This window comes from Epithele typhae (genome assembly GCF_022376455.1).
Source record: "Epithele typhae strain CBS 203.58 chromosome Unknown BXZ73scaffold_1, whole genome shotgun sequence".
NCBI classification, from domain to species: Eukaryota; Fungi; Basidiomycota; class Agaricomycetes; order Polyporales; family Epitheliaceae; genus Epithele; species Epithele typhae.
The window spans coordinates 19,640-39,751 of NW_025954192.1; the positions used below are offsets into that span (position 1 = coordinate 19,640).

A 20,112-nucleotide genomic window follows, 5' to 3' on the forward strand; every position below is an offset into this window, starting at 1 on the left:
CGCCGGAGGCCATCCGTCGTCGTGCTGCAGCGGCCTTGTCTCAGACTCCACTCTGCCCTCCCTTCACTCTCCCTCATCATGGCTGCTCTCAGTTTCATTGGGTGCGCGTCGTTGCCCACTGGCCATATGCTCGCGTACTGATATCATTCCTAGAAAACCGATCTCCCTCATTTCTCACTCAGATGTACGATACAGAGGCATTCTGGCAGGCATTGACCCGGTCGCGTCGACGATTCAACTTTCAAACGGTAAGCTACATATGCAGCCTCTTCCACAGTGCTCTCGTTTACATTCTCTTGGGGTAGTCTACTCTATGGGAACGGAGTCACGAAGGTGAGCCTGTCCACCAGTTGACGTGTTCTTGAGATGAACTACTACGGATGTAAAAGAGCTACGGCTCAGCTGTCCGAGAGCGCATAAACTTCGTGTGGATGTATCCGTTGCCTTCCTTCTGATTCTTGACGCGCCTTTCGCATCTCATCGTCTCGGTATTCAGGCACTGACTGTGCCGATATTTTAGACCGCCAAACGAGTACATTCCTCCCGTGCAAGATCCTTACACCTACATCATTTTCCGTGCATCCGAAGTAAAGGACCTCGCTGTCGATGACTCTGCAACACAAAGAAGGAATGTCCATGACGACCCCGCGGTCATCGGTGTAAGTCCTCTCTCATTGCACGCGACTCCCCCTAGAGTGATGAAACCATTGACGGATGTACGAGCTACGCTCGATTGTCCGAGAGCGCATAAAACCGTGTGGATATTCCGTTGCCTTCCTTCTGACTTTTGGAACTTCGCTTGTCGCCTTCACTCTCTGCGATGAACGAGCGCTGACGACTGTATGCAGGCATCGGCGCCTCCAATGGCACCCAACGTCCCAGGCTACGGTTCTCCCTCTTTCCCCCAACAAGCTCCCGCCGCGTTTCCCCCACAACAAGGCCAAGGCCAGGTCCCTCCACGACAGCAGCAGCAGTTTGCCAACCGCCAGCAACCGACCCAGCCATCCGGCTCCCAGCAGCAGCCAAACGCCGCCCCCAACGCTCCCGCGCAGGCCAATGGCGCCGCTCCAGCCGCGCCCCGCAACGCGCGGAACCAGTCCGTGAACTCGGTGACGGCGTCGATGGAGACTATCGAGCGTGCCATCGGCGACCTGCGCGTCACAAACGGCAACGGCAATGGGGCCCAACGCGGCGGCCGGCGCGGTGGGGGACGCAACCCCGAGCCGAAGGCGGGCGACCTGCGGGTGCCGACGACGGACTTCGACTTTCAGACCTCGAACGCGCGTTTTGACAAGGCTGCGCTTGCACCCTCGCCGCGCGGAACGCCGAAGATCGACGGGGAGGACGGGGAGGTAGAGGAAGATGTGAAGGAGAAGGATACGGCGTACAATCCGGAGAAGTCGTTCTTCGACACCCTCTCGTCGGGCAGCAACGGTCCCAACGCGGATGGACGGGGGCGTGGAGGGCGCAGGGGTGGAGGACGCAACCGTCGAGAAGAGGAGAGGGAACGCAACGTCGCGACGTTTGGTGAGGCCGGTGGAGCGCGTCCTAACGCGTACGCTGGTGGGTGGGGAGGATATGGCAGGCGTGGCAACGGGCGCGGGAGACGTGGAGGTGCTGCTGTTGGTACCCGCTCGTAGAGTTGGAGGATGCCGATGAGGATCAAACGTCGAGCTTGTTGGACCTGCTGTGTGGATTCATGTCGATGTTCGTCGCTTTTTGCAATGCCAATGTGCACTTGTTGATGTATGTTGCGTGCGATCGTTGTCTGCAACCCGGCCATGAATGTGAACAGACGCATGGAATGAATTCAGAATTATTGGGGGATAATAGGTAATAGTGTACAAACGACAACCGGAGTACATATGGAGAACAGTGCCAAGAATAACAGAACATAGTAGATCAAACCCATGTCGTCTCTCGCTACCTCCGCCTCGACTTCGACTTCTGCGAGCGTCGCAACGCCCTCCACCCAATCGTCCAGCATGCTGCGGCAACCCCAAGGGGTGGGCACAGCCAAGTCAGCCGCCACGTCCAGCCCGCGCCGTCATACATGCGTTGGACGAGCTGTTCAACCTGCTGCTCGAGCTCCTTCGGGGTGCCCGAGTTGTCGATGACGACGTCCGCATACTGCACTTTTTCTGCAATGGGCAGCTGCGCGTTCAGCCGGGCAGTCGCATCCTCCCGTGCGGAGCCGTCCCGCTTCATGAGCCGTTGCAGCTGGATCTCCGGCGAACTGCCAGCGCACAACACCGTCAGCCTCAGCCCCAAGGCTCCCGCAGACGCAAAGGAGCCCGACAAGGACCGGCCACGCACCAATACACCACGACGACCTTCGCCACCCACTTCCACAGCCCGCCCTCGACGAGCAGCGGCACGTCGAGCACGCACACCCGCTCGCCCCGGACCCAGCACCGGAGCACCTCCCAGACCATCGCGCGGCGCACGGCGGGGTGCGTGATGCGGTTGAGCACCCTGCGCTTCGCCTCGTCGGCGAAGACGACGCGGCCGAGCGCGGCGCGGTCGAGCGCGCCGTCGGGCTGGAGCACCCCCCGCCCGAAGTGCGCGGCGATCGCGGCGAGCGCGGGCGTGCCGGGGGCGACGACGCGCCGCGCGAGCACGTCGGCGTCGACGATCGGGATGCCGTGGGCGTGGAGGAGGGCGGAGACGGTGGACTTGCCGGTCGCGATCCCGCCGGTGAGGCCGACGACTGCGTGCGGGGGGTCCGGGGGTGGGGAGGCGGTCGTTGCGGTGCGGGGTGTGCGCCGTGCGTGGTGTACAGTGAGTCGCAGTGGGTGGCATTGGTATGCCACGGGTGTGAGGCAAGGGAGCGAAGACATAAGTCAGTTCGGTGACGTATGTGGAGGCGGGTGCGACGCACCGAGCATGGTGTCTTCAAATTCTGTTAGTAGGTCGGGATGAGCGGAGTGTGGTCGATATGAGAGCGAAGGGGAGGAAAGACGGAGGGCGGAGGGTCTATGAGCGCGTCTCAGTCCTGCAGCACATGGCCGTGGAGGTGGCGGTAGTTGACCAAGTGAGCTGATGCACTCGCAGCGCGGCGCACGCGTGCATCATCCGTAAGGTCGCCTCTATGTCGCTACCAGCACTCTCGAACGAAACGAGTCGTTCACGCGTTGACAGGAGGGACAAAGTGTCGTAATTCTAAGCACGCGTGACACGGAGCAATGCGTTTATCCACCACGCGGCATTCTGGTGGCAGCGATGATGAGGGTATGGAATTACGCTCTGTATGAAACGTGCAATGTGTCGGGTGAGTAGTAGCATGCGAGACGTTGTTGAGAAGTAGTTATACAGTTGACCGGGTTCCGAGCAATGTCCAAGCTATTATGTCAACAGACGGCAAGGAGCAGAAATCAAAGGAGTGTCATCGTAATATTGGTCTCGACGGCTGAACAGGCTTTGGCTGAACGACGCGGAGTCGAGGCGCGGTATGCTTTGGTACCTGGGCTTTTCGTAGCTCCTCGTCTATCCGCCACATCCCCTTGACGAATCCGTCACGGTCAAGCGAACCGATGGCCATAGGGTCGCACTCAATCCTGCACGGCAAAAGACGACGCACTGAGCAACGAGAGGAGGGGCGGTACTAGAAACGACATACCATATCATCCGTAGCGTTGCGTTGTCCAACCTGGACAACTTCCAAACTGCCTTGACTATCGCGCCATCCAACCTCTCCTCCGAACCCACTTCTTCCTGAACAGTCTCCGTAAGCGTGCCTGCTGTGCGTGGGGCTGCGCTCGAGGATATTTCTGGATTTGTGATCAGGTCGACCGACAGTCCGCGCCAGCCGGCGGCCTGGCGGGGCTTCCGGTTAGGCGGAGGCGATTTCGTGAAGATGGCCTGCCGTGCAGCGACCACGTTCCCATTGAAGACCGACTCATAGCGCCTGCGCGCAAGAGCTGGCACTGGTGTTGGACGCATGAGCTGTGCCAAACGGGGCTTCGGGGTGGTAGTGCTCCTAGTGCTAATGCTCGTGCGAGATGTCGCGATGCTACGGATAGACGAACGATCCGAGTTGGAAGCGGATGGAGCAGAGGTCGAGGCAAGGGAACTGCGCTCAGATGGAGGGCGGGAGCGAGGAGGAGGAGGGCCATCGCGCTTCGGTGCGAGGAGTGGCGAGTGGCGCGGTGAAGTCGGGGCGGAAGCTGGGAGTTTGGAGGGACGCTGCGGCAGCTTGGGAGGCTCCCGCTTGATGTTAGCATAGATTTCCCACTCGTGCGAGACGGAGGACGCAGTTGGGCTTATGGCCGACGTCATCGACAGATTTTCGAAAGACTCCGATAGGCTGACGGTATCATGATCAACGCTTGCATGGTCAAGGTCGTGTTCGTCGTGGTCCACCGGGAACGTGGCTATATGCGGGGAAAAGGTGCTATTCGTGCCCGGAGTTTGAAGGTCCGTGCCACCGTCAGAGGATAGAGAGACGGAATGGAAAGAGGAAATGGATGATGCAGGGACGTGACGCGATGGGATATTGATGCCGAGTTTGTTGAGGGGAGGATAGGTGTGGTCGACAGTGAGCGAGTCGGAGGATGATCTCGCGGCAACGGGAAGAGGCGGAGGAGGAGGTTTGGGGCTCCGGGAAAGAGAGGTAGAGGAGGCATTAGATGCAGAGGCGGATCTGAGGGAGGAATATGACGCTTTGCGTGGGGGCAATGGGGGTGCAGCAGCGACACGGGTCTTCGGTGGAGAATCGAGAGAAATGAGTGGTGTGGAGTGTTTCCTGGCAACGGAATCGGAAACATGTCGTTGGGGAGGTTTCGGGCCCAGCGGCGGGGGTGGCTTTCGCGCGACTGGTGGTTCTGACGAGGAACGTACGGAATGGGACCATCATCAACGACCCAGTCTTTGAGGTCAATCAGGGACGTTTTGCGGCCGAGAATTGGGGGCGACGGGGAGGGCGATGGGGGAAGTACGTGCAAAGAAGCGGGCGATGTCGAGGGGAGGATGGGAGTGTATGTTGTGGCCGTCGGGGATATTGGAGACTCGAGGAGGTCTGGGGGCGAGGTCGAAACGGCGACGGAGCCATTGGAGGTCTGCATTGCCTCAAAGGCATGGACTCTTGCACGCACTGCAGACGAGGTCATTGGGACATGAAACGCGGGCGAGCGAGGGACAGAATGAGAGTAGGACGACCGGTGAGGGCGTGGCTGAGAGCGTACGTGCGCCGTACAAGCGTGGGCGCCGAGCGGGAGGAGAGCGAATCCGGCAGGCGCCCAGGGCAGTCGGGCCAACAGGCGCGCGGACAATTGCACTGCGCCCTGAGCGGACTGAGACGGTGACGAGGACTGCCGGCGGGCCCGACGGCATGCGCCCGTCCACAGCAGACGCCACTGCGGTCGTCTGCACCTCTTTCTCTCCCTCCGTCAACTCCCTGCGCACTGCCAGCACTGTCCGATGTCGTCCACCGAAGACCATCTCCGTCAGGCCACCGTCGCCTTCGATCACCTCTTCGCGAATGAACTCGACAAGGCACGCGACACCTTTGCCACAGGCAGCTCGCCATTCCACGCTCTGGGCAGCGGAGTATGCGCCTTCCTCGAAGCCGCGTTAGGAATGGAGGTACGTTCCCAGCTGCCTCTTCCGTCCTCACGCTCAATCTCCGCAGCCGGGGCTCATGGCCGAGGCTTCCCGCCAACTCTCCCTCTCTGAGGCCGGCGCAAAGAGAGAGCTCAAGGCAGCCAAGACCCAGGCCTCCCAATTTCCTCCCGGGACCGAATGGGAACTGCTGCATTCAGATGCTGTCATTCTCCTTGGCATGACCCACGCCCTCAGGTGGGTCCATGTGGGCTACCCAGCCAGCTCTAATGGCTCACGGAGCTCTGCAAATCAGTGAGTCATACATGGGCTATGTACAGTGCCTGTATGCCATGAATACGTGAGTATTGCTCCCACCCTTTTCACGACCTTCTATTCACACTTCCTTGGCAGTGCACACTCCAAGTTCTCCAAGTTAGTACCGTTCCGCAACCTTCCTCGCTAAATCTCATCTCGATATTCACAGGCTCTTCAAGACTGTCTATCCGAACGGACTTGATGAGTATGCCACCCCGGCTGCCTCGGCACCGGGGTCAAGGGCCGCTAGCATTCACTCGGTATCATCTGCCCTTCCCTCGCCTAAGCCTCAGAGGTCGAGCTTCTTCAGCCGACTTACCGGTGCCTCTTTGACGGTACCGTCCACGCCTCAAGTGCCGATTATTGCCGCGGAGGGATCCATAGATGAGCTCATCCTCTCGGGAACGGCATTTGGTGGGTAGAGTCATCTCCCTGTGTGTATCGCGCTGACTTTCGCTCCCAGGCTACGGGTGAGTGCCGACAACCCGGATGTAGGGTATCGAGGCGAAGTAGTGAGTGTTGTCCTTGGCAGGCTGTTCAATCTCGTGTTCTCCTTGTTGCCTGCCAAGGTTCGGTGAGTGCTTATTCCCACATATTATTACACTTTGTCCTGATTGGATCACAGCGGCGTAGTAGGTTTCTTCGGCTTTGAGCACGATAGGAAACTCGCTCTCCGTGCTCTCGCCGTATCTGCGGCGAAAACAGACGTTCATTCTGTCTTCGCTGGGTGCGCAGTCTGCTCAGCTAACTATACTTCGTCTCTGACACGCTGCCCTCGTGCACAAATATAGCCTATCGCTCATGACCTACCACGGTGTCGTCCTCCTGCTCCTTGGCTATCAAGCGGATGAAGAGCACATCCTCCGACAGTACGGAGCCATCGTCGAAAAGTACGCATGACGCAAGCTCGACATCATTTGCAGTCGGCTGACATCCTCACGCCAGGCTAGAAGCGAGATATCCCACAGGTTCTCTTTGGATCCTCAACCGGGTGAGGATGACCCCGCTCACCGTGTTTAATGTATCTCGCATAGATCTGATGCCTTCTGCCCACAAAAATAGGCAAAGATCCTTCGCATGTCATACGACCCCGAAGGGGCGATCAAGGTTCTGCAAGGCGGTCTCGATCCCGGCAAGGCGCACACGTTTGAACAGGCCGATGCTCTGGTAAGTTCATCCACGGTTATTGTGGGTGCCGTGACGAGGGGCGCGCGTTGACGAATGGGTGTCCCAGCTTATCTTCGAACTGGCGTGGACACTGCTTTCGCAAAGGCGGTACCAAGAAGCCGCCGATGCGTTTATCCGCATGACGGAGGTTAACAGCTGGTATGCCGGTATTTCCCGGTTGCATGACGCAGGCAGCTGATCTTGCCGTTCGCTCCGTAGGAGTCATGCTACCTACTACTTCCTTGCGGCTGGCTGTTACATTTCCATGAAGAACTATGATAAGGCACAGGAGCTCTTGGACAAGAACCCGGATTTGCTCGAGAAAAAGAAAATTGGGGGCAAGGATCTCCCTACGGAGGTTTTCATCAAGAAGAAGCGTATGTACCCATGACATACTGCTACGACGATGCTCCTCTGATTCCTCCGGGAAGTCACTTTCCTCCAGGAGAAGCAGAAAAGCTTGACTGGCTCGGAAGACAACTTTGCGCGCGCAGCCACCATCAGTCCAGCAGAAGGTACGTCCTGAGTGAGTACATTGAGGCTCACCTTCTGACCTGCTTTTCGCATCCCACAGAGCTTGCCATCTGTAAATGCATCCTCTCCGTCTTTGCACACGCGTCCACTGACGCATCCTGCCGCAGTCTGGAACACACACTGTCGCATCACCAAAGACGCTGCGCTCGCACACATACAGGACTGGTCCACTGCTCTCCAAACGCCCATCACCGTCACCAGCCAGTTCCTCCCGCCTCCTTCCAAGGACGCCATCGCGTCCTCGCCCAACAACGACACCCCCGACGAGCTCGGGATCCGTGCGGTCCTCATGGGCATCGTCCATCGCACCGCGGGCGACTTCGCCGCCTCTCGCGCGTTCCTCGAACAGGCCATCACGTTCCAGCCGCAGATCAAGACGAGCACTTGGGTGGGGGGCGTCGCTTGCTTCGAGCTCGCCACGCTCGACCTCAAGGAGCAGCACACGCGCGAGACGGAGGGCGCGGGTGTCGACGCAGACGCGTGGGCGAAGACGTTCAAGGCTGCTTGGCGAACCTGGACCGGGCGATGGCGTTCGCGACGCAGCAAGTCGACTTGTCGTCCCGGCTGGACAGTCGGGTCGCGATGCTGAAGGACGAGATCGCGCTGAAGAAGGAGATGCTGGGCATCGTCGCGTAACGGCAAGGCGAGCGGGCGAGCGTGGACTTGCCTTTTGTTTGGATTATCACGATGGACCGTTTGTACAACTAGACCTAGACGCTGCGGCATCGCCGATACTGTACGCCTTGCTTAAACACCATCCTTTTGCGTATGGAACTACAGACGGCGATCATGTACATTGATTGCGGACTGCTTTCGCCGGGTCATCACACGCGCCATGTTGAGGAACTCTACGCACGTACTACCGCTTGCGGATGCCGTTGACTTTGATACCTTGAAGATAGAAAGGTCGCTCAGCTGGGGCGAACGATTTTCTCTGGTCGGGGCAAGAGCAACATAACAATGTTCACGTGGTCCGGCGGGTGTGTTCGGGGTCGAAGTTCTAACGGCCTCGCGGGTTGACTCGGACGACTCCTGCAGAGCAAGTCATCATGGAACATACTGTCAAAAAACCTCCAGACACTATCGCACAACAATCATTGGACTAGGTGAGCTCATTAGATACAAAAGAACACAAATTCACTTATTTACCACCGACGACCAAACGAGAAGAGGCAAGTTGCTCATCCCTAGGTCGACTGATACATCCGTCCTTCTCCACAGACCCTCCGAACTTGCGGACTCTCAATGTGTGTGCGGCCATGCACTTCCATCTCACCATCGGCTCATCCAGCCTCCCATCCTCGTGAACCTACCCACTTGCTGGGTGTTCTTCCACTCTGGTAAACTTTACGCTCCTCTCTTCCCACTTCCAGGACGACTCTTTTGGCCGCCCTTGTGCTATAGCAAAGCCTGTGTGCGTGTGCGTGTTGTTGTGGCAAGATTCTGTATACTCGTGCAACGCGACATGTCCATCTATATCCACTCACCAACCCTCCAGCTCAGATCGCCCTCGGGGGCCCCCTGCCTCTTCCCTTCAAGTTCACTCCCGTCCCGTAAATCTGCGCCAACAGGCCAAGCACGCCCCCGTCTTCCAGGTCCTCCTCGTCATCCTGCACAGCGGACGCGCTCTGGCTGGCTCCAGCCCGCGGCCGCCGTCCATCGACGTACGATTCGCCCAGCGCGCTGCCCACGCCGCCGTCCGCGGCCAGGTCTTCCTCCGGGATCGTCGACTCCGCTATGCCCCTGGGGCTCCCGGGCGCGTCGGGGATGGGCATCACGCTGCCCTGCGAGTCGCCGAGGACGGCGGTCTGGGCCATCGCGCCCGCCTGCGAGTGCATGAGGACCGAGTCTGCGGGGCGGAGCTGCGCGGGGTGGAGCACACTGCCCGCCATGCCCATCCCGCCGCGACGGCGGACGACGCTCTGCATCGTGCTCGCGCCGACGGCGCCGGGGGCGTGGAGCTGCACGGTGGACTCGAGCGGGTCCCCGCCGGGCATGGGCGCGATGTGCGGGGCGCCGCGGTGGATGAGGCTGCGGCGGCGCGGGTGCGTGGCGGAGAAGTCGGCGATGCGGGAGAGGTAGAGCGAACCGGAGGGGTCGGCGGGGGTCCAGTCCGGATGAGCGGCCTTGAAGTTGAGGAAGGACTTCTCCATCTTGCCCTCCTTGGACTGCCAGCGCTCGTCGACTGCTGTTGTTGGAGCACCGAACTGGGGGAGAGGTGAGGCGGTTAGTGATAATCGGAGGGAGACAGAACTATGGAGATGTACCTTGACATTTCCGTGCCGCTGGAAATCGAACACCGCGAAGGAGCACACGTACCCAAGGCCGTCTACGTGCACCGAGAACTCCCGGAAGAAGTCGACGATCGCAGGCGCGCACTGTGGTAACGAGTACCACAACACGAATGGCGTCAAGAGCACGCTCGCGAGCTCCTGCGCGAATGTCATGACCTTCATCTCGAACAAGTGACCAAACTCTTCGTGCACCATCTTGGAATGGAGCTGGTCCTTCCATTCGTCCGGCAAATAGTGGGTGTACTGCACAACTTCGGTCATGAGCAACTCCGGGTCGAAAACACGGTTTTCTTCAGGGATCATCCCACGCGCCACTGCGAGGATAGATCCGAAGATGGTGATGTAGAAAAGCACGGTTCGATGGGGGGTTATCTCGAAGTGAAGGAAGAGGTCGGGGTCGACGACGGAGGCGAGGACGAGGACAGCGGCGAAGGACCCCGCGATGAAAGCAACGAAACTGTACAGAAATCAGCATTTACAAATCGCCGCTATGGAAGATGAACGTACCGAGCGATAATTGTGACCTTTTCGTTGGGAAATTGGCCGATGTACATGCTCGCGGTCTCGTAGGATTCGTTCAAGCGCCGTTTAAAGAGATGCGGGAGCTCGTTGAATTCGCGGAACTTCCACTGAGCATATGGGGTGTACGAGCGACCACCTATATTTGATGGGTTCTTATGGTACTCCTGTCGGATTCGAAACTATGAGTTCGGCATCAGGAAGTCAGGCAACCAAGATTGTACCTCGAAGTAACGGAAGAACGAGTACATAAGGAGATATAACACGATGAATGGCGCAAACACCGCATTTAGCATGCCCATGAAGATCAACCTTCGCCGAAGCCTGGAAAATGAATTCAGATCTCGATATGCGGCTTGCGAGTCGAAGGCTGGAACGAACCCTTCGATCAGCACCGGTCTATTCTTGCTCTTCAAGAAGACCTTGCGCACGCGACCGCTTTCATCAAACAGATACTCCATCAAACAGAACCGGAGATTCCATTCGAGTGCGCGAGTAAGCCGTTTGCCTTTGCTTTCCTCGCTCTGTCTCAAGAAAGCAAAATTGGCCAAAACTTGAGGGAGCGGGATGCGGAGGTCGAGCACTTCCTTGTTGAAGAGCGCAATGAGGTAGTTCTCCTGGCGCATGATTCGGTTCGCGATATCGTGCGCGTCAAGCTTAGCGGTAACTGATTGATGCGTCGCGGTGTTCGACGAGATTGCGGTAAGAGGATTGTCTTCTCGGATGGCTCCTATGCGTCGTACAACTTCCGGCCACGATATTGTCTGAATGTCTTGCTGGGGATAATGCCCGGGGTTAGAATGTGATATTATAGAATTCAAATCGAACATACGTCAGGTATGTGCAATAGATGGGTGTAGAATCGGTACATGTCGACGAGACGCATCATGCTGAGTGCATATGACACAATTTGCCAGATGAAGAAAGCAGAGAAGAGCATGAAGAACAGGAGTGTAAATCCAGAGAACCTATTCGAAGGTTCATTAGCATGATTGAGTCTTAGCACCGCGCGCAACGCGGACGAAGGGAGTATCTCTTGCATAATGCCAGGAGCGCGTTTGTAGGGCCATGCACTTTGGATGTATGCGACAATGATGGGCAACCGCACGTACCTTGAGACGCATCTCTGAATTATAACCTCGTCCAGTCGGGTAATCTTGTCATGTCGTACCCGGGAATAGTCTACACATCCCAGCAGAAATGTAGAGAAGCTGATTACGAACCCAACTGTGCTATGAACAAGTATCAGTATGGTTCGCGTGTACCAGTTGAGAAAAAGTACGGACAGGAGATTGAGGCCTCGGGAGAGGGCTATGCTGTAGATTCCTTTCCCCTCGTAATAGTAGTACGCTTCTTGCAAGAATGAGTCGAGGTTGTATACATTAACCCAATTCCATAAAGCTCGTTCGTGAGCGTCCAATCCGCGCATTTGTCGTGTCTGTGGCTCATGTAGGGGCGCGTCCTGCGGTGGTTCAGGGTCGGGATTGAGCTCGGAGGGGCGAGGCGGTATCGATAGAGGGGTATCTGCCGAAGTAGTGGGAAGGATGGGTTTGGAGGTCCCTGAATTTGAAGCCCGATGTGAAGACTTCTTCTCTCGCTCCTTCCTCTTCGAAGCCTTTGTGGTGGGCGGAGATGCAGGGCGGCGTCGGGGCGCGGAGGCCTCAATCATAAAGTCTTGAGGTACTTCATCGTCAGAAGATTCCTCGCCGTCCTTGGGATCTGCATGGCGGTTGTTGGGACGGAGAACGTGCATCTGAGAACCCTCGCCCCAGCCAACCTTGCGCTTGCCGCGCGACTTGGTCGCGGACTGGGCGGGGGAGCCGGACTCCAGGTCATGATTATCCTCGTCCTCTTCCTCGACGACAGATTGGTTGGCTTGTACGTAGCCCTGGTAGTTCCGGCCCATTGGGTTGAGCATGTTGAGAAATGGCCCTCTGGAGCTGGTGCCACCGGGGTAGATGGACTGGGAGCCGTACATAGAGCGCGAGTTCGAACTAGACATGATGCATGGCCAGAGGTGAGAAGAAAGCGGGGCGGGGAGTACGGAGAAGGCGGAGCAGGCTTGCGCGTCGCGGTGAGCCCAGACAGTCGCGCGGGGACGCCGAGACGTCGGACAGACGCCAGGCGGGCGGCAACACTCGCGGGATTGCCACTGGTGACTCGCAGACTCTCCTCTGCTCCTCGCAGAAGGGCGCAGAACTTCAGCTGATGCGCGTTGGTCGCGTGCGGTGTCCGACCGCTGGCCTAGCGTGACGGACGCTGGAGAGGCTCGGGTGGCCGAGAGCCCAGAGGACCGGGATCTGTCCAACGGGCGTCTGCGGAGTGCGGTGCTGATGTGCCTCACTGTTAACAAGCTCGCCCGAAACCTGCGCCTGTTTCTTGCCTCCTTCTACCACCTGCTGTCCTGTACCCTGCCCAATGTCCCAACTGAAGATGTCGGTCTCTTTCGTCTCCTTCACGGCATGCTGCTCATGTTCTATGTAGAACATTACGGCCCCCTCCGAATGTTGACTTCGTGCAGGGTGCGTACCCTGTCCAGTCCCATGCGCGTCATCGTACCCATATCCCTCGCCCTCAGGTTATCCCGGTATCCCGCCTGGCAACCCCGACCGGCCGCAGGCCGCGGTCAAGGGCGTACGTTGCGCCCTTTTCCATATCTCGCGTATTGACTTAATTGAGCTCTTAGGCGATTGAGGTCCGTGTAGGGCAGCAGGGGGTCAAGGCCAAATGGGTCCGCATCGAACTCAGGAAGGTCGAGACCCTCCCAGGCGGTGGTGTCGCAAACACCTTCTTCGACTTCGTTGGTCAAAGCCCCATCAACCTTTGGACATCCCCCAACGATGACTATTCGCCGCTGCACACAGTATGCTTGTCCTCCGTGTCACCACCGTCCTAGGCTTGACTGGACGCGCTTTAGAATGACCTCAATTTTTCCATTCGGATACCTGAATCTATTCCTCCAACTATCGCACTCGAAAAAGGAGGTGAGCTCGCCTATTCACTTCCATCACGTTCATTCCTACTCCTCACTGACCGACCTTACTTAGCCGGTATCAAGTACGAGCTTATCGCATCCGTATGTGTTCAGGGAAAGAAGTGAGTAGTATCCTCTGTAGACATCCAGTGTTTGCACCATTGCTGGCTTTGAGCTGTGGCTTTTCCCCCTTTCCGCTCTTGGCACATCAATGTCTCTTGCTGAAGCTTTGCAGGGGTTTCTTGCGAAGGGACAAACCTACCATCTCTGCCACTGCGCAAACTATCATCATCGACAAGCACGAGCTGCACTCAACATGGCCCATCTATTCACAACCGGAAACCCGCAACCATTCTCAAGACGGCGTAACACTAATCATCGAACGTGCGCATACGTGCTACGGACCAGGCGATCGGATTCAGGTGATGGCGACTGTCAAGTCGGACACCCTGCACACCGTGGTTCTCCGTGGGTTCGAGTTTACGCTGCGCGAGACGACTGTCTTCCGTGCTGCTCCACATACACAAGGGAAGAAGGGCGGTCCACAGGTGAAGGTGTCCAGCATTGGCGAGCACAAGGTGCCTGTAAATGTGACGCTCTACGGGGGTACGCAGCATCGGGCCGAGCTCAGTCTTGCCGTGCCGATACACCACACCTCTGCGACGATCAACGCGGCTCGACACATCGACATCAACTATGTCCTCACCGTGAAGGCCTTGATGGGCACTGGGCAGCCAATTAGTATGGACTTGCCCATCATGATTTCGAACTGGCCTCGGTATGTGTATCGCTTGCGATTGCTGCATAGTCATCTTACTTCTCCGGTCGCGCAGCGCGGTCTCCGTGGAAGCGATGAGGTAATGTCAACAAACGACCGATGGGTTCGCTTTCGGCTGACGGAGAGACTATAGACGGATAGGACACGCATTCAACGTGTCACTACCCAATCAACAACATCACACGGCGCCTGCCGCTCAACCACAATCGGCTCCACTGCAACAACCCCAAGCCCACTCTATTTCAACCCCGATAGTCATACACAACGCCTCCTCCATCGATTCGCGGCCTGGTCAGTCTCTGAACCAGTTCAGCACAGCTCCCGCAAATATGTCCACCCGCGCTGGTGGAGCAGACGAACTCGGGATGCGCAAGAAAAGTATCGATGCACCCCTTCAGAACATCCAGACCATAGGCGCTACCGGGTACCAACGGCCGCGCGCAGGCAGCGGAACATCGTCCGGAGACCACGGATCCCCCGGAACTGGAGTGACGCGCCCACGCAGCAGTGGAAGGGGGGCGTCGCAGGTACAGCGACCCCTAACAATCGTCAACTTGAATGAAGACGAATTGCGGGAGCAAGCACAGCTGGCCGCGGCCGAGCGCTCCCGTCGCCAGCCATCTACGATTCTTGAGAGCCCCGTGGCGCTCGAACCCCCACAACAACTGCCCCGTGCAGTCGCCGCCCCTAGGGGTACGGTCCCATCTCAATTCCCGTCGGCGGAGGAGGAGAAGGAGAGGTTGTACAATCGGGCCGTCCAAGGAGTGCACCGTTTACAGGGTCGTGGGCCCCCAGATGTGCGTGCTGTTTTGACATGCTAATTTTCAACGGACTAATCAAACGTTCTCAGTCGGCTACGATCAGCGCCAACTCGGATACAAGTTCAGTTAAAAGCCCAGGAGCTGCGCCTGCCAGCAGTACAAGCACCACCCACGCTCAGTGGCCTTCGGCTGAAGTAGAGAAGGCTTTGTACAGACAGGCTCAGGAAGCAGTTGCTCGTGCGCACGGCAGAGAAACCTCCGAGCCCACTGCTGCTACTACGAGCTCTCAACCTTCTGGCGAAGGCTCTGGACGTTCTCCCGGCATGTCGGCCGGGGCTGCTCTGTACTCTGAAGCTATGGCTTCGATAAACCGCAACCCCTCCATCCAGCAGTCTTCCAGCTCCGGATCCGGGCCCGCTCCTCTCTCCATCAACCCAGCTTCTCCCATTACGAGTCCGTCGCCCAACTCCGCACGCCAATCGGGTCCTCCCACCTCCGCCGCAGATGAGAAGGCGATGCTGGCGCGATACTATGAGGCGAAGCACGCCGTCTGGCAGACGCAGTCTGCACACTACGGTCGCGTGCCTGGTAACGCCGAGCCAGTCCCGTACGATGCTCTGTATCCGAACCAGCAAGGCTCTTCAGGTCTCCAGTCACCTCAGCAAAGTTCGCCGTCGCCCACCCCTGTACACTCACCTGCTCCTGCGCAGTCTCCCACTCCTGTAACAACCCCCAGCTCGGTGCAATCTCCTGGCGGGGTGCCCCCATCTTTCGCGGCATCTGGTTCGTCGATTCATCCTATCCTTTCGGAGAAGGAGCGTTTGCGCAGGCACTTCGAGGAACAGGATGCTGCTTCTCAACGAGCCCAGCAACCCCAGCAGCCTATCCCAGCCTCCCAACCATGGAATCCGGCCCCGCCCGCCGAGGACTACGCATCTCGCCTCCTCCTGGCCCATACCCCCTTCAGCCTCCAGCGCCGTACAGCGCGCAGTGCCTAACGGCGCTCCCCCGTCCTTCGCTAACGCCGTGTCGCCATCACGCCCATGTCCGCGTTCGCGGAGAAGGAGATGCTCCGTCGTCGCTACGAGCAGCAGGACACCGGTGCCGCACCCCCTCCCATGTCTCCTCCGACGGCCGGGGGCGCCCCGCCCACCCTCCTCCGCGCGCATCAATGGTCAACGGCCGTAGCCGCCCTCCTCCCACTCCCCCCATGTCGCCCCAGGGCACCCCGGGCACTCCAATGTCCGCACGCCCGCTGACCGCCGTCGAAGAGAAGGCGCGTCTGCGCGCTTTGTTGACGCTGAGGAAGTAAGGCGCTACCGCTCCCTACACTAACGGCAACGTGCACGCGCAGTCCCCCTACCCGTCGCCGCCGCCGTCGAACGGGTTCCACCAGCCCGCGGGCGGCATACCCAACTACGCCTCCATCCCGCCGCCGCCGCCGCTTGCGCCGAAACCGCCGCGGGAGTACATCGAGGAGACGCGTGCGGAGGACGTCCGCACGGCGGCGAAGATCAGCGCGATCGACTCTTCGCCCACGTCGCGTCTCGCCGACGGGGACAGCGACGAGGAGGAGCCCTTCGACGCCGAGCGGTGCGACCAAGAGGACAGCACGTTCGGGCCGGGAACGCTGTCGCTCATCACTGGCAACGGCAACGGCATCGGGTCAAAGCCCAGCAGCCCGGGACCGGGACTCCCGTCGCGCTCGAGCACGATGAGCACCGGGACCCCCGGGATACCGAACCGCCCACCGCTGCCGCCGAAGGTGCTCATTGAGTGAGCGTTGCGTCGGATGTCGCGCGAAAACCCGCAAGCTATAATATTATTGCGTATACTCTCTTACTTACCTCTGCACCTATATCTACGCCTCCGTGCTCTGTGCCCGATATGTGCATATCTCCACCCACGCGTGCTATTGTATATATACGCCTTCGTCCTCCACCTACGCTCACTAACCTCATTCTCGTGCTTTGCTGATACCGATGCTTTACTTTTGTAGCTTGTTTACTTGCCCCTTCGACTGTGTTTTTATCACATTGCTTCGCCCCAGATCTCCAGCCATCTGACATTGATCTTCCCTTTCTTTTCTTGCTCCAACTCAGCGCGAGCCCCTTTCCCGCTGCCTTCTCACTCACTGCCTATTACTTTTTCGTCTTTCCCGTCCCAGTCAGGTCCCGGTCTCGTCTGCTCCTCGTATCTCCCGTGCCATCTCGTCGCTGTTGATCGTATAGGATTACAACTATATATCGCTACATACACATCTCTAATCGCTCGAACGCACCCGACTGTCTGACCGCGCGTGCCCCGAGCGACAAGTGGTAAAGCACGCCCTCCCGCTCGCCAAGCCCCCAAGCCGGAGGTAAAGAAACAGACTAACGACCAGTGACCATCGCGCGCACGCTAGCCACGTACATGTATTCCACGGCGACCGGCCGCTCAATGTCTGGCGTGGTGCCGAGTCGTGCACACCATGTGCACGTTTTCCGAGCCGCCCCCGCAGCGCGCCGAATTTTGAGTTGTAGCGGACAGTGAGAGGAACGTCATGGGAGACGGAGAGCTGGGATGGGAAGGGAGCCAGGTGGGGAATGGGTCGGAGGTGTCGGTGTGTGAGTGTCGGGCAAGTCGACGACAGGGATCGGGGAGTGCGATGCCACCGCGAGCCACCGGTGACGGCGAGAAGGAGCCTTGTGCGTTCAAACCCGCATCTTCGTCGTCGTCCTCTGTGTCCCTCGTGCTGCCGATTATCTCTTCCGTTTCACCTTGCGGCCGGTCTCCTCCGCTGGCGGGGTCGGCAGCGGTGCGTCCCTCGCATCCGACTTGCGCTTGATGTGTGTGGAGCCTGGCCCGTTCGCGCGCGATACTTGCGGAGACACGCTACGTTCTGAGCGCCGCGCTGCGCCGTCGGGTGCGGCGGCGGCGATGGCTGCGTCGTCGAGGAAAGCGGTGAGCTGCTCAGTGCTCGCGTCCTCGATCGCGGTGCCGTCAATGTGAGTGACCGCGGGAGCATCGTAGCCCGCGTCCCGGATGTTGGGGTACGAGTTGAGCCCGTTGATGGTCACGGCCGCGGCGGAGGATGCGGCGCCGGAGTCAATCTGTGAGAGGAGGGAATCGAGGAGGTAGTCGGGGACGGGTTCCGAGCTGCCGTTGAGATCGAGCCCGTGGATGCCGTTCAGCATACTTGCGCCGGGGTTGGAGAACGAGTCGGGAGGGAGGGGGGAGTGGAAGCTGCTCGGATGTGAGATGCCGTTGATCGAAGGGGCGGCAGGGGAAGGAGTCTCGTCCAAGGAGAAAGCCGTAGGGTCCATACCGAGATTCTGAATGAGCGAGTTGATAGACGTCTGGAGCATCTCCATGTCTGCGTCGATCTCAGACGAATCTCGATAGATTTTCTGCAGACGGTTGGATTCATCCAGAAGAACCTGCAAGCTCGGCTCGTCGGCCGAAGGCGCGAGGACAGGCGGGGAAGTAGTGGGGTGGAAGTGGAAGGCGCAGAGAGGTTGAGCCAGCGAGTGTAGTCCATTGGGTTGGGATCGTAGGCGGTCATAGCAGTATGCGAGGGAATATTCGCACGTTCGACAGCGGCGAGATTCTGCTGCTGCTGAGTTGCAAACGCCTGGACGATCCGCTGCAAATTCGACGGCCTGCTGATTACATGGTGCAAGGCAGCCTGCCAGAGGCTGGGATCAACACCATTGTTGATCAAGTTCGGAGTTTGCGGTCGAGACGGGGGAGCGGACAGAGGAAGGGGAGTAGACGCATTAGAAACGGAGCCATTTGTCAGGCGGGGTACAGACGTGCCGCTGTTGGTGCGGGAGAGGTTCTGGGCGGTGGGGTTTGGGGGAGGAGTCCTCGTACCTTCCGAGATACCGTCTGCCGCAAGAGAGAACGCTTCCAACGGTGCGATAGCCTCCATGGCTGAGGGCGTAGAAGCCGCTGTGGCAGGGGTGGGGATACTCGTGAAACGGTCTGGGAAGCAAATGAGCGTCTACGGTCAGAACGTGCGTTATAGGAAGACGAAAGGGCAATGCTCACCGGCCATGGGAGAAAATGGTGTCCTGCTCCCCTGGTTAGGTGAATCATCCACCTCGTCGTCGTCGACCTCCATGATGTCCACCCGCTTGGGAGCACTGCCATTCTTGATCATAAGTCGCTGCCGGATGCGCGGCGTGACCTGCGGCGGAGTATGGGAGCCCTCGGAGGTGTGGCTCGGGTTTTCAGCGTGTCCAAAGACCCCGGCCAAGAACTTGAGAATACGGTTGATGGTGTCCTGGTGCTTCGCGTGACGCTGGCGTGCGGCGATGGCCTCTTTCCAAAGTGCATCATTGGACTGCTTGAGCGCGGACAGGTCGCTCGAGATCGCTTGCTGGTGCCGCTTGATAGCATCGACGCCGCTGACGATTGTGTTCATGTCCGTGAGCTGGCTGGCGTTGGCACTCGTGAGCAGGTTCGGGTTCGGGGTGGTGGCGTCGGCGTCGGCAAGGGCGACGGGGGCGTCGTCGTTCTGGCCGTGGGCGGGCTGCTTTTTGCGCTGGATTAGGCAGAGGAGATCGGGCTGGCCACGGTGGAAATTGGGGTGCTCGAAGTGCCAGGGCTCGGTGTCGGCATCGGACTTGAGGACGCCCTGCTGGAGGTGGGGAATTTTGTGGAAGCCGTACATGTTCAGCTGCCGGACGAAGGAGGCGAACTTCTGGTGCTTGAACCAGCGTCCGAGGACCTCGCGGGCGAAGCGTTCATGGTTGAGGACTGTATGCGCATGGATGTGATGGGGGTGGATGCAGCAGGGAGGGGGAAGGAGAGGAAGGGAGGAGGACGAGGTGAGAGAAAGCAATGAAGGAAGAGACGCCACTCGCCGTAGAAGGAATCGCCGTTGTCGGACCACTTGATGAGACTCTCGTTGGCGGGGTCGTTGACGATCCTGCGCGTCCGGGGCGCGTGAGCGGGATCGAAGGAGAGAGAAGGCAATGGAAGGCCGCGTACTCGTACAGCTTCTGGAGAAAGGGGGGCACGATCTGCCGCGCCGCACGCGAGAAGTGGGCGGACTCGGGGCGGGGCGGGCGGAGGGCAACCTGGGTGTCGAGCGACATTGGGGAGCGGCCGGGGACGGCGGGACGGCGGGCGAGGACACCGGACACGGCGAGCTCGCTTTTGACGACGGCGGGCGCAGAGGATGAGGTCGGGTATGACGCAACTCCCGCTGTCTTCGTCTGGCCTTCGCACCGCCACCCGCCT

At 58.9% G+C, this 20,112-nt stretch overlaps 8 protein-coding genes across 8 annotated transcripts; 4 read left to right on the top strand and 4 right to left on the bottom strand.

The window, feature by feature from the left end:
- Positions 1–78: 78 nt before the first annotated feature.
- On the top strand, positions 79–1,640 carry BXZ73DRAFT_86050 (Scd6-like Sm domain-containing protein; the record flags this gene model as incomplete). The annotated part of the gene is made up of 5 exons (XM_048024056.1): positions 79–101; positions 154–248; positions 306–333; positions 521–659; positions 849–1,640. The coding sequence occupies 5 exons, from the start codon at positions 79–81 to the stop codon at positions 1,638–1,640; spliced, it is 1,077 nt and encodes a 358-aa protein (XP_047883501.1).
- Positions 1,641–1,923: 283 nt separating this feature from the next.
- Positions 1,924–2,840, bottom strand: BXZ73DRAFT_37271 (CoaE-domain-containing protein; the record flags this gene model as incomplete). Its single annotated transcript, XM_048017968.1, has 2 exons — positions 1,924–2,236; positions 2,317–2,840. The coding sequence occupies 2 exons, from the start codon at positions 2,838–2,840 to the stop codon at positions 1,924–1,926; spliced, it is 837 nt and encodes a 278-aa protein (XP_047883502.1).
- Positions 2,841–3,385: 545 nt separating this feature from the next.
- On the bottom strand, positions 3,386–5,108 carry BXZ73DRAFT_86051 (uncharacterized protein; the record flags this gene model as incomplete). Its single annotated transcript, XM_048024057.1, has 3 exons — positions 3,386–3,557; positions 3,620–4,823; positions 4,850–5,108. The coding sequence occupies 3 exons, from the start codon at positions 5,106–5,108 to the stop codon at positions 3,386–3,388; spliced, it is 1,635 nt and encodes a 544-aa protein (XP_047883503.1).
- A 310-nt stretch (positions 5,109–5,418) lies between these two features.
- On the top strand, positions 5,419–8,193 carry BXZ73DRAFT_95305 (outer membrane protein Iml2/Tetratricopeptide repeat protein 39; the record flags this gene model as incomplete). Its single annotated transcript, XM_048026739.1, has 17 exons — positions 5,419–5,583; positions 5,630–5,796; positions 5,855–5,884; positions 5,953–5,973; positions 6,026–6,270; positions 6,320–6,326; positions 6,389–6,430; positions 6,482–6,583; positions 6,648–6,746; positions 6,802–6,847; positions 6,919–7,023; positions 7,091–7,182; positions 7,243–7,400; positions 7,455–7,538; positions 7,598–7,609; positions 7,665–8,023; positions 8,101–8,193. 17 exons carry the CDS (start codon positions 5,419–5,421, stop codon positions 8,191–8,193), a joined length of 1,827 nt encoding a protein of 608 aa, XP_047883504.1.
- An 863-nt stretch (positions 8,194–9,056) lies between these two features.
- On the bottom strand, positions 9,057–12,348 carry BXZ73DRAFT_37579 (APG9-domain-containing protein; the record flags this gene model as incomplete). Its single annotated transcript, XM_048018040.1, has 8 exons — positions 9,057–9,764; positions 9,825–10,308; positions 10,359–10,537; positions 10,595–10,694; positions 10,752–11,146; positions 11,203–11,338; positions 11,483–11,602; positions 11,657–12,348. The coding sequence occupies 8 exons, from the start codon at positions 12,346–12,348 to the stop codon at positions 9,057–9,059; spliced, it is 2,814 nt and encodes a 937-aa protein (XP_047883505.1).
- A 440-nt stretch (positions 12,349–12,788) lies between these two features.
- Positions 12,789–15,881, top strand: BXZ73DRAFT_95307 (uncharacterized protein; the record flags this gene model as incomplete). The annotated part of the gene is made up of 10 exons (XM_048026740.1): positions 12,789–12,805; positions 12,855–12,892; positions 12,949–13,004; positions 13,057–13,233; positions 13,288–13,354; positions 13,418–13,466; positions 13,580–14,122; positions 14,178–14,201; positions 14,256–14,919; positions 14,973–15,881. The coding sequence occupies 10 exons, from the start codon at positions 12,789–12,791 to the stop codon at positions 15,879–15,881; spliced, it is 2,544 nt and encodes an 847-aa protein (XP_047883506.1).
- A 45-nt stretch (positions 15,882–15,926) lies between these two features.
- BXZ73DRAFT_95308 (uncharacterized protein) lies at positions 15,927–16,663 on the top strand (the record flags this gene model as incomplete). The annotated part of the gene is made up of 2 exons (XM_048026741.1): positions 15,927–16,067; positions 16,238–16,663. 2 exons carry the CDS (start codon positions 15,927–15,929, stop codon positions 16,661–16,663), a joined length of 567 nt encoding a protein of 188 aa, XP_047883507.1.
- Positions 16,664–18,886: 2,223 nt separating this feature from the next.
- On the bottom strand, positions 18,887–19,967 carry BXZ73DRAFT_37829 (uncharacterized protein; the record flags this gene model as incomplete). Its single annotated transcript, XM_048018084.1, has 3 exons — positions 18,887–19,626; positions 19,725–19,798; positions 19,861–19,967. 3 exons carry the CDS (start codon positions 19,965–19,967, stop codon positions 18,887–18,889), a joined length of 921 nt encoding a protein of 306 aa, XP_047883508.1.
- Between the last annotated feature and the right edge of the window lie 145 nt (positions 19,968–20,112).